Source organism: Pempheris klunzingeri, chromosome 3 (assembly GCF_042242105.1).
Source record: "Pempheris klunzingeri isolate RE-2024b chromosome 3, fPemKlu1.hap1, whole genome shotgun sequence".
NCBI lineage: Eukaryota > Metazoa > Chordata > Actinopteri > Acropomatiformes > Pempheridae > Pempheris > Pempheris klunzingeri.
The window spans coordinates 21,064,360-21,077,440 of record NC_092014.1 but is presented as its reverse complement, the minus strand read 5'-3'; the positions used below and the strand labels follow the sequence as shown (position 1 = coordinate 21,077,440).

Below are 13,081 nucleotides of genomic sequence, written 5' to 3'. Positions count from 1 at the left end.
ACAAAGGGGCACTCTGTCCAACTTTTATTCTCATCCAGTACTAACGATAACATGAAATCTGCCCTGTTCCTAAATAATTCAATTATTTGTCTTGTTTCACATATATATTTTCACACTAACGAATTTCATAGCATTCAGTGGCATATCACTAATTAATGAATACATTATTTTTCAGCGGAGCGTCCCTTTAAGTAGCAAGCAGGACACAAATTAAATCCTCCTCCTCCTCCTCTATATTTCTCATCTGCACCATCTTCCATAGAAGTTATCTTGCATAACATTCAGCCTGGTTTTGCGCATGACTTGTATTTTCTTTAAATAAACAGCTTGTGTGCAAACAAAGGTGATTTTTTAGAAACCTTTTTAAAAAGAATTATGTAAATCCATTCCCACCCGTGTATATAATGTTTCTTTGTGTACATAAGGTTTTCTTCTGTATATATTATGCTTATTTCATTTTCTATTTCTTTAACTGTGTGCTTTGTCTGTCCTTATCATCATTTAGTAGAATGACTATTTGGAGCTCTGATCTTTTCACCATTTTTTTGTTTTAAATAGTGTTTCTGAAATTGAAACTGACGCTGAAAACAAAACTTGTATTTAGAAACTTGATAAGACACCTCACTCCCCTTAGGAAAACACTGTAAATGCCAATAATTGTTACAGTGGCACATAGTTGTTATTGTAGTAGTGTACACTAAAAAGAATGTAAGATCTGCAGTTAAAAATCTCTATGAAAGTTTTCATGTGAACTTTATTGAATGCATCAGTCTCTTCATCAAATGTCTTTTTTTTCCCCCCTCTGACCCCCCCATAGTAACCAGACATACTTACAACCTAAAATATTGTGCCACTGTTTACTGACCCCACCCTGCATTACAACATGCCAGTGGTGGTATATGTGGGTGAAAGCACGCATGTATTTTCCCTGAGCTCAGCCGTTCCCTCGACTCCAGCTGACCGTTCAGCTGTGCCTCTCGCATACTGCAGCACAAACTGTTTCCATATCTTACACACTCTCACACTGAAAGGCTAACATTAAGACCACAGTGCAGAGGGATAAGTGTGTCCCGAATTAGCGAGGATGCCAAGGCGAGCAGGGCTGTTGCCCGGTTGGGTTGCCAAGGGGTGTTGGGTGTTGCTACGGTGGGTTGAGTTTCTGCAGTGTGGCCTGTTTGCATGTCGGCAGTGCGCAGGACGCGTGTGTTATGGTTTTCTCAAGCTACAGCCCAGGACAATCTCACACACACACACACTCATAACCCTCAATGTATATGGAGGGGAGACTGTTATACAGTGGGGCAAAAAAGTATTTAGTCAGCCACCAATTGTGCAAGTTCTCCCACTTAAAAAGATGAGAGAGGCCTGTAATTTCCATCATAGGTATACCTCAACTATGAGAGACAAAATGAGAAAAAACAAAAATCCAGAAAATCACAGATTTTTAAAGAATTTATTTGCAAATTATGGTGGAAAATAAGTATTTGGTCAATAACAAAAGTTCATCTCAATACTTTGTTATATGCCTTTTGTTGGCAATGACAGAGGTCAAACGTTTTCTGTAAGTCTTCACAAGGTTTTCACACACTGTTGCTGGTATTTTGGCCCATTCCTCCATGCAGATCTCCTCTAGAGCAGTGATGTTTTGGGGCTGTCGCTGGGCAGCACAGACTTTCAACTCCCTCCAAAGATTTTCTATGGGGTTGAGATCTGGAGACTGGCTAGGCCACTCCAGGACCTTGAAATGCTTCTTACGAAGCCACTCCTTCGTTGCCCGGGCAGTGTGTTCGGGATCATTGTCATGCTGAAAGACCCAGCCACGTTTCATCTTCAATGCCCTTGCTGATGGAAGGAGGTTTTGACTCAAAATCTCACGATACATGGCCCCATTCATTCTTTCCTTTACACGGATCAGTCGTCCTGGTCCCTCTGCAGAAAAACAGCCCCAAAGCATGATGTTTCCACCCCCATGCTTCACAGTAGGTATGATGTTCTTTGGATGCAACTCAGCATTCTTTCTCCTCCAAACACGACAAGTTGAGTTTTTACCAAAAAGTTCTATTTTGGTTTCATCTGACCATATGACATTCTCCCAATCCTCTTCTGGATCATCCAAATGCTCTCTAGCAAACTTCAGACGGGCCTGGACATGTACTGGCTTAAGCAGGGGGACACGTCTGGCACTGCAGGATTTGAGTCTCTGGTGGCGTAGTGTGTTACTGATGGTAGCCTTTGTTACTTTGGTCCCAGCTCTCTGCAGGTCATTCACTAGGTCCCCCCGTGTGGTTCTGGGATTTTTTGTTCACCGTTCTTGTGATCGTTTTGACCCCACGGGGTGAGATCTTGCGTGGAGCCCCAGATCGAGGGAGATTATCAGTGGCCTTGTATGTCTTCCATTTTCTAATAATTGCTCCCACAGTTGATTTCTTCACACCAAGCTGCTTACCTATTGCAGATTCAGTCTTCCCAGTCTGGTGCAGGTCCACAATTTTGTTTCTGGTGTCCTTTGACAGCTCTTTGGTCTTGGCCATAGTGGAGTTTGGAGTGTGACTGTTTGAGGTTGTGGACAGGTGTCTTTTATACTGATAACGAGTTCAAACAGGTGCCATTAATACAGGTAACGAGTGGAGGACAGAGGAGCCTCTTAAAGAAGAAGTTACAGGTCTGTGAGAGCCAGAAATCTTGCTTGTTTGTAGGTGACCAAATACTTATTTTACCGAGGAATTTACCAATTAATTCATTAAAAATCCTACAATGTGATTTCCTGGATTCTTTCCCCCCATTCTGTCTCTCATAGTTGAAGTGTACCTATGATGAAAATTACAGGCCTCTCTCATCTTTTTAAGAACTTGCACAATTGGTGGCTGACTAAATACTTTTTTGCCCCACTGTATATAGGTGACCCTCTCAAGTCTTCAGGGTCCATCTTAAACCTTCAAGCTATGTGTTAATGTCTCCCTCTTAGTCTCCTGCCTTCTCTTTCTCAGGTATTCATGCATATTTGTCAGCATTGTTGGCAGTAGAGTAAATAGTTTTACCTCACCAAACTGATTACTACGTCCACAGCTGCAAATATTCTTACAGAAAGCCCCTGTTACCAACCTGGAAGCCCAGCTGTGTGTGTGTGTGTGTGTGTGTGTGTGTGTGTGTGTGTGCAGTGTATCTCTGTGGCAGGTCAGCGTCTGACTTAGATCTCACAAGAAACTCTTCATCTCTCTGTTATTTCCCTCCACTCTGTATCATTTTGCCTCTTGTCTCTCTACATTTAGGGAAGTAGTGTCATAACTTTTTCTTGGTGTGAATCCCGCCCTCCCGCCGTGGGAGAATTGGTTTCACTCTGTTTTTTCACTCTCTGTCTGAACGCACCTTAAAAGTAAAGATATCTCTGCCTCTGCTGCTTCAGTTTTGATCAGCGTTTGTTTTATGTGTCTCTTGAGATTCTCCCAACTTTATGGAAGTGCAATAAAGAAATTGCTGATGTGCCCTTTTAAGGGTTTGTGAGCGTTTGGTGTGTTTGCAGCCATCCTGTGTGGTGGCATTAATTCAATTAGCTAATTAATTGTCTCGCTGCTGTACTTGCAAGATCCTGTGCAATACACACATGTATATATTAAATATTTTTTCGAATAATTTCATATTTGTATTCATTTTTATATTGTTATATCCCTTGTTTTTGTACTACTCCTGTTACTGACAGTTTGTTTCAGCACCTTTTCTGTCTCCTCTGTTGCTGTGATAAGTGAATTTCTGTGGTGTGAGATAAATAAAGACTCTTATCCTATCTTTTATCTTATTACTGCAGACTTTGGACAAAACACAACAGCAGATTCAGAGTGCCTGCATGCTGAAAACTATGCTTGTCAGGAATAAAGAAAATAAAGAATGATTCTGTGGCACAGCACACATGGTTTGTCTCTACACATGGAGCTGTGTTGGTGTGTGTGTGCGTGTGTGTGCGTGTGCGTGGGAGGGGGCATTTCACACATTCTTGTTCTTCCTGAGGAAAGAGGGAAAGCATTGCACACACACAACTGCTGACAGCAGGCGGAGGGAGAGTTGCACACACACACCCCTCAAAGGTCATTCAGACATCCGCCCCTTCTTTTAGCTCTCCCACCCATCGAACTCTAACAGCCTCATCCATCCATCTGACAGTCGTTTTCATTTCGACAGGCAAGTTTCTGTTGCGATCAGGCTACATTACTGAACTCCTCCAAAAAGTTAATCATGTCTGTCCTGTGACTTCCGCTATGTGCTCTAAAAGTTGTCTGTTTAGAGGGACACACACCCTGCAGTACCGAGGTAACAACCAACTTTTCCCCTAACTTAACAGTATAACAACAGTACATTAAATGAGCTGCTTCACTCATGCTTCACCATCCGTGGCTCATTCATCAGCTGCCTGGCTAAAAGATGAACAGTGACACCCAATTACAATTATATAGGTATACACAACAGCCCTTATGTGAAACTGAGATTATTACTGATATCTGCATCTGTAAATGCCCCTGCTAAGAACATGGATGTTGGTCTGAGTTGCACTTGTGCTCATAGTTTAAGCTTTAGAATAATTCAGGATTCAGGAGTCTGCTTCCATGAAACTCCAAGTGAAAAAAAACATCAGCACATTAGCTATCTAATTGGACCTGGTTGGCTTTGTTGGAAAATATAATTGCTTCTCTTGGCTTTCTCTCTCTTTCTCAGCCTTGACTGCATGAACACACACACACACAAACACACAGGCAAGAAGGATGCCAACCAGAACAGTGGCTCGTCAAAGCTCCACATGGGTAGTTACGCCAGCACTGACGCACTGCTGCTCTGCTGCCAGCTAATGGTCACTGAACACTCATAATGGTTTTTTTCTTTTGGGTAGTTAGGGGACAGTATCTCTTTGTTTGCATTCGTGTGGGCCAGAGGAGAGGCTGGTAACTTTTGGTCCTTCATTTTTTTTTGGTCCTAGAATTAACGTCATTCGCCATTTGTTTTTAATTATCTGCACCTCAACCACAAAGACACCCACAGGGACACAGGGGCTTGTTAATCAACCATAATACAGGGTCCCCACATTAGTACACTCTGGCTCGCTCACACACAGAGAGATGGATAGATAAAACTCATACCTTTCGTGAACAGGAAGACAAGCTCAAGTACGGCTTTTTATTTTCTGCAAATATATAAACCCTCTGACCTCATTGGCAAAACACACACACACTTAGTACATAAAGACTCACAGAGCTGCAAACTGTACACTTCTGTCAGAAGACTGCTAAATTTTACAGAAAGCTTTTTACAAAGCAAACTTTCATTTCAAGAATGATCACACAAGCAGCATTGTCATAAGAATGAAAACTTAATTTAGCTGATCATTCAATCACTCGCCATCTCACTCTTGCACAAACACACACACACAGAGCATACAATTATTGTATACAATCAGATGGGGACATTTTAGTTGAGCACATCTGCTACTCAAAGGTTCAAACCGTCTTTTCTGCTGCAGGGCAACAATAAGTTGCACAGCACTGAGAGGGCACTCCAGAAGTAGCCTCTAATGACGGATCTTTGAGTCTTTCTCACTGACTTTTGCCTGACTGAGAAGTGCTCCATCCTGTTTCACCCAGAACCACAAAGAAGTTTCTCAGTCTGTGTCCATTTGACAGGGGTTTGTTCCCGCTGTCTGCGCTCTGCTGTACAGCTCCAGGAAGTCCTTGTAGCGAGGTGCGCAGCCAAGCCAGGGCTTGCCAAAATGGACAGAGCCAGTCAAAAGGTACTCATCGCCTCCAGGATGCACACCGCACTGTGCGGGAACATTGATCTGTCCACTCCAGCGGCGCCCTCTAGCTCCACTCCACGCGAACACCCTGCTCTTCTGACGGAAGAGCCGAGTCAGAGTCACCACAACAGGGGAATGGTCCCCAGTACCTGATGCCACCCCTCGAAAGACGCCCCTGCCAGCTACAGAGCAGGACCAGGAGAGATAAAGACAAGGAGTCAATCAGTCATTCATGGATAGCTAAATCTATACAGCTCTGTGTAACTGTTGAAAATGTATTACATAATCTTCCTCTTACAAATCAAAAGTTGAATTAATGAAAAATTAAACATACAATTACTCTATTGAATAGACTTTTGCTGCTACAGCCTTACTTCGTCTGCTATGAACATGATGGCTAATGTTAGCAAACTTAGGATAGCTAATGTCAGTTTGTCACTGTTGGCCCCTGTGGCCCAAATGGCCAGTGCTCGTAAAAGTTTTGCTTAAGTTTTGATTTAGGGGAATAGTTGGACTTTTTGGGAAATAACTTCTTTTCCTCCTTGTTGAGAGTTAGATGAGAAAAAAACCCTTTTTTGTTTGTATGGTGAATATGAAGCTGGAGCCAGGTGCTGGTTAGCTTAGCTTAGCATAAAGACGGAAGACTTCCTTAAGTCTCTGCTGGTTGTCAGCTAACTGTTCCTACTAAGAAACAGTCTGATTATTAAACAAGATATAACGTGTTAATTGCTGAACTTTAGAGTCGCATGAAGGCTATTTTGTTTCCTTTGGACAAAGCCAGGCTAGCTGTTTTCTGTCTTTATGCTAAGCTAAGCTAACCGGCTGCTGACTGCTGCTTCCTATTTACCGTACAGGCATGAGAGTAGTATCAATCTTCTCATCTAACTCGTGGCAAGAAAGGAAATAAATATATTTCACACACTATTTCTTTAATACATTTGTGTGTATGTGTATGTGTGTGTGTGTATTTACCAAAGTCACTGGTGCACACAGCCAAAAGGACCTCCTCATCTGAACAGGGTTTACAGGTGACTACAATAGAAAACACGAATAAAAGAAAACATTAAACATTAAATACTTGAACATAAGAAACCACAGAAGTTACTTGTGATTAATTTTCTTATTGTCCCATAAGTTGTTTCACTCTTAGTCAGACTCCTGTTCTCTCTTTTTCTCTGTACTGATGACTGCTTACGAGACAAAAGACACATCGAGAGCATACGTGAATGAGAACAGCAGGTGAGAAAGGAGATGTAACCACTGAATTACCCCCCCCCCGACCCCGTCAGCTATAAAAACAGCTATAAAACGTGCAGACACACACACACACACACACACACAGAGGCCTAGACAGACTTTCCTCTGTCTCACTACGAGAGCAGTCCAGTCTCCCTCTCCACTCACGGTCCCTCCCCTCTACCAGACCGATTTGCTCATACGGGTGGGCTCCCCAAAATCCCTCACTTTGTGTGTGTGTGTGTGTGTGTGTGTGTTCTTGATTGACAGCTGAGAGACGATTGGCTGACCCTTGTGCTTGACACCATCGTGACCTTTTGATTGGCCTGCTTGTTTTCATAAGTCTGTCTGAGACAAGGGAGAGGGGGAGGAGGGGGTGTCAGAAAGGGGCAGCACGGAGGTGACATGAAGCAACAGGGGTGCAACAGTAATGTGGCCTATCATCACCTTCACTTTGTGTCAGCGAGAAGCCGGCCTGCGTCAGGTATGAGCAGTCTCACGACCCATTGGGACAGTTAATCTGTTTCCATACTGAGACTTATCCCCAATGCTCTTGGTGATACTGAAGCTGCAAGCAGTTTTGATTTTCATTAAAATCATTTACTTAAGTAAAAGCTGCAATACCACACTAGTAAAATACTCAATTACAAGTAAGTCCTACATTCTAAATATTAACTATATAAGTGAAAGTATGAAATATTAGCAACAAAATGTACTTAAACTATTAACGATTATTTAGAATGACTTATTTATGTTATATTATTGTACTTTTTATTATTTTGATGCATTAATATGTAAGCAGTCCTGTCATGTTGTTGTTGTTAGTCAGTAAAGTAAAGCTAATTTTAAGTTCTTCATATACTGTTGAGTAGTTTCATCTGAAACAATGCATCATATATAAAAAGCTGATCATGTATCATATTTTTTTTTAATGTAAATTGTAATCTTTAAGTAACCAGTAACTATAGCTGTCAGATAAATGTAATGGAGCAAAAACTATAATGTTTCCCACAGAAATGTAGTGAAATAGAAATATAAGGCAGCATAAAATGGAAATATTCAAGTAAAAGACAAGTATCTTAAAAGAATCTTCCAAGACTTGACATGCTGCACCGGACACCTGAGAGTCAGCTGCTCAACAGCCAAATTAATGCCAACTACAGAACACAAGAGTCCAGGACAAGTACGGCTGCATCTCCTCATCCTCCGTGTAATAAAACATGTGTATTGAATGGGTCCATGCATTCTCTCTTTACCTAATCCAGAGTGCAGGTATGGGTACATGTGTGCCCCCGGCCCCTGGCTGGGCACCAGCTCGTATTGGAAAGCTGTGATCCTCCGGCTGATGTCTGTCTGAGGGATGGCCTCCACAAAGAGAGCCCCCTCTGCCAGGCCAAAGCAGTGCACCGAGCCCTGAGCCTGGTCCTTCTCTGCCAGCAGCAGCGTCAGATCCCCGGCACGCTCCAGATACACATGAGAGCCCTGAACGTGGACGACCAGGAGGACACATATAAGCTCCGTCCAAATGCAACTTGATAATATAACTCTGGCCGTAAGCGTCTTCATACCGATGTCATACTGTACCTGGGAGTGCGTGTGGGGTTTGATGCACACATGGAGACCAGCCATGTGTCCTGATGAGGGCTCTGTGTTCGGCCTCAGGTTGACGATGATGGCCCCTGTGGGGTAGAGCCACTCCAGAGAGCCCTTGGAGCAACGGAGGTAAACCTGCTCCACGTCTCTGCGATGAGACTCATGGCTCAAACCACTGCAGATGAGAAAACAACATTTTTATTCACCTTTTTTTTTTTTTTTTAACCTAAAATCATCAAAATGACCATTAATCAGGAAACTTGTGTAGAGCCCTGAGAATGTCCCCGTGAACGTGTTAAAGAAACATGTGGGAGAGATTTTAAGATACTGCATCATTCATTAAAGAACAACTCTGATGCAGCTGTTCGTCTGCCAACAAGTCTTACACTTTGGACGGATGTGGTCGCTTGTCTCTGATGTGCATTAGTTACCTCAACACCGGGAACTGATTGGGCTATTAAGTCGTTAGAAGTCTGAGGCCTGCAAACTTTACAACGCAGAGTGCAGTGAGTCATTTTTTATGACTTGGGGACTTGGGGGAGTGATCAAAGGGGGCCGTAAAGCTGTATTTACTTAAGATAGGAACTGGAGCAGAGACATTCCTCTGAATACCTCTAAGTACATTTGCAAAATCTTAAAGGGGGCAGATTTTAGATGTAATACTATGTGAGGGACTCTGTCAGAAGTCAAATTAAAGCACCTCATGCACACACATGATGGGTTTTAGTGACTCATTTTACGTGCCGGAGAAAAATGACGATGATGTTTGTATGAATTACTGAGATCTGACATCTGAATAGTTAGTTAAGAGTAGATTTCTGAGTAGTAAACTCTGGCACAAAGTGGCCAAAACATTCCCACCTAGTTTCCACAGCAGATCTGCACCAGAATATGAAAGTTACATGTCTCAGTCTGACCTTTCAGTGCCCTTCCTGAGGGTTACATTAACTCTTAACCAAACACCCATGCCTCTAGTTACTCCTGTGAACCAGTTCAAAGACTCAACTTCCCTCTCACACGGGACTTAGAGTTCCATCCATGATCCCATCACTCCCCCCACGCAGTTTAATATTCACATTTTAAAGTCCAGAGTAAATGAAAGTGCAAAATCACTTGACAAAAAGCCTCCTATTTCCTTATGGGCTTCCTTAAGAAAACAATGACTGTAGCTTGCTTGATTTCAATGTGCTGTTTTTCGTCGCCTGGGGTAACATGACACTCACTGGCTATAACTGAGACAAACTGAGATGACCAGAAGTTCGTGCAGCTTCATCCTCACCTTCCTCGCCAGCTACACTGGTCGCTGGAGTACTGCGCCACCGCCCCACACAGGAGCACAGCTGAGATCCAGTGGGCTGCCCACGGCCGGAGCATGGTGGCCCGTCAGCCCGGCGCTCCCCGGATCCCCCCAAACCAAACCACACCAGACCAGATAGACCAGCGAGCCGCGCGCCCTGCTGCTCCTTGCTGCACCGCAAGATCCAGCCAAATATCCCCCGGAGCTCCGATCGGTCCTACATGACGGGTTCAGCCGAGACAAAGAGGCAGAGGAACATTGTGACCAGAGGACGGAGAAGAGGAGCGGTGTGCGCACAGTGCGGGACGGCAGACTGTTTAAAACACTGTGGCTGCGTGCGCTCGGCTTCACGTCACCAGGGGCGCGTGCCAGGAGCTGAGTCCGCTTGAATGACACGCGAGCGCTCGATCCAAACCACTCCCACCCCCTCTCTAAGGATGTGTAGAGAGAGGAAGCCCCCCCCAGACCAGCCCCCAGCGTAGGAAAAAAACATCTTTTACACAAGTTTTGCACAAAATAAACTGGACCTCACTGGTGTGGAGCTTCACCAGAGACACGTGTTAGGATCGTTTAGAGACCTAAATTATCCAGAACAGAAAGAAAAGTTAAATAAAAATAAACTTGACCCACAAATGCCCAAATAAAAATCGCATTCAGGTGCAAACATGCGCCTGCAAATGGTCACCTAATTACGCGCCTATAAAATCATCAGGCAATTTCTACTCTGTCAGCTCCTTGTATGCAAGTTTCAGTGCCAGAGAAAAACAGCAGAAGTGAATGAGTGAGTTGGAGTGTGTGTGTGTGTGTGTGTGTGTGTGGGTGTGTGTGTGTGTGTGTGCGTGTCTGCTGGCTTTCCCAACAGATGGATCATATTATCCAGAGAAAAAGAGCGCAGCGTGCAGGTTTGGAGGAGCAGCATCCTCTGACCTCTCCAGCGCCATCCAACACTCACCCAAACCTCTGCGGTAGCCCGTTTTAATGGTGTAAATAATGTTTCTGTGTCATTTCAGCAGTCGACCTCCTTGGAAAAACAAAAAGGCCCAACACAAACACAAAGTGACACATGTGCTCTAAACGCCTGTTTGGTTCTCGGGCAGTTTTCCCGTGAGAAAACAGTCGGAGCTGCAAGCATGTTACTGACTCGTCACATTCCCCCACACAGCCAGAGCTATGTAACGCATTTCGAGAAATACCGAAAGACGGACTCCTTTACACCCCCCCCCCCCCCCCCCCCGTCTCTCTCTCTCTCACACACACACACACACACACACGCACGCACACACACAGCCCTCTTACATTATGTCTGTCATAATGAGAATGACCAATACCAAGTGAAAAAATCATCATCAAATTCATGAAGACAACATTTGGGTTGCCAGGTTGATTAAAAAAATCCCTTTGACTTACCATGTGAACACATGGCCTCTGGAAAATGACATAAAAATAACTAATTGAGCATTTATTGATGGATTATCAACGCCTTTATTTGCATCACTACCTAATAAAAGAAACACCAAACACCCGGTGAACCCCAAAATGTGTTCTTGAGTTAACGTATAACTGATGTATAAAGCATTAGCACATGATTTATTAAGCATTCATAAAGCCATGAGTCATAAGCCATCGTCATAAGCCATCGTCAGAGAGCAGCACCCAGCATGATGTTTAAATGCATCCGAGGTTCAGTATTATGAAACGAAAACTGCAACATCAAGTTCAGCTTCAGTAACATTCCCTCTGCTGACACATGGGGTGATTTTCTACATTACTCCTACATCTCTCTGCACCGAGCAACACATCCCCCCCCTTTGTCCCTGCATTTGAAAACACATGTGAAGCTGTGAAGATCCGGCAGGCTGCAGAGGGAGTCTGACCCGAGTCTAATCCTGTCACCACAGCAGTGGAAGTCTGAGGTGCTGGAGTGCAGTTTGACCTCATGTGCTCCTTCACCACATCAAGTATTTACAGAGCAGCAGAGCCCCTGACCTGCTCCCCTCATACCCCCACAAATCCTCCCGCCGTCACCTGGCTCCTCTCAAGCGACCTGACAGGGGGAACGCTACGTCTGTCCACGCGCTGCCTCCTCACGGAGCCACACAAACATTCCTCTATCTCTGATTTCAGCCTTCATGACCTTTATTTCCTCACCACTCGCGTACAGCTTTTTAAAAACCTTTATTTACCCATGGGGGGCAACCAAGGAGCTCCCAACTGGATCAGTTGGGAGGTGGAGGGCCTTTGCTCAAGGGCAGCAGGACAGTAGTTGTTGAAGGAGGGGCAAGAACATCATTCATTCAGCTGGCAGCACTGACAACTTCATAGTAACTACAGAAGCAGTGACACTGAGAAAGCCATTTCTATTTTAAGGGTTTACGGGTTAAATCTTCATAACTGCAATGAAACCGACATAAACGATGCAGATACTGGACTGGAAAATGGCATCTGCACACACAGGATGTGTTCTTTGAGCTCTCTTGTCCACTTGTTACATAGTTTGCTGGTGTTTATCTGCCTGTCTACGTTAAATATTTACAGTACATTGAATTAAAAAATGAATCAATCTGCAATTTCAAACATTTTAAAGGTAGTTTAACTACACAGAGTCTTGTGAATTTCACTGAAGCTGAGAAGGCTGCTGCTTTGCTGAGTTTGTTGTTTGTATCGTGGTTTGATTTAGCTTCTGCTTTAAATAATATGATGATTTTTCTGCAGTAAAAACGGATTCTAAGAGGTAAGATTCTGGTCTTAACTCAGGTTTGACAAAATATGTACTTAATGCACTTTTGGCAGACAGTCTTTCCTTTTCAGTGACACACACACACACACACACACACACACACACACACACGGTATGTCTTGTAGGAGCGAGACGTTGAAACAAAGGAATGTGGTTAGTTCCAGGTGAATGAAAAAGCCTTCACAGTCTGACCTCTGTGACACACCCCGACTCTTATCGCTTTCTTTTATCAGATGCACTGCAGGAGAAAATGCAGCTGTGTAAGGGTATATATATATATATATATATATATATGTGTGTGTGTGTGTGTGTGTGTGTGTGTGTTTGTGTGTGTGTGTGCGCGTGCATTTTTCTCCTACACATATGCAGTGTTATATGACCAGAGGGCGAGCAGGCTCCAGGGTCAGGGTCATTCACTGTGTGTGTGTGTGTTATCAGGACT

The 13,081-nt window shown here is 43.8% G+C and overlaps 1 protein-coding gene across 1 annotated transcript; it reads right to left on the bottom strand.

Moving 5' to 3' along the window:
• Positions 1–5,146: 5,146 nt before the first annotated feature.
• Positions 5,147–10,232, bottom strand: metrnlb (meteorin like, glial cell differentiation regulator b). The gene is made up of 5 exons (XM_070856477.1): positions 9,885–10,232; positions 8,597–8,780; positions 8,269–8,494; positions 6,749–6,808; positions 5,147–5,958 (listed from the first exon to the last, which is right to left on the bottom strand). Exons 1-5 carry the CDS (start codon positions 9,977–9,979, stop codon positions 5,642–5,644), a joined length of 882 nt encoding a protein of 293 aa, XP_070712578.1. The 5' UTR covers positions 9,980–10,232; the 3' UTR covers positions 5,147–5,641.
• Positions 10,233–13,081: the final 2,849 nt, after the last annotated feature.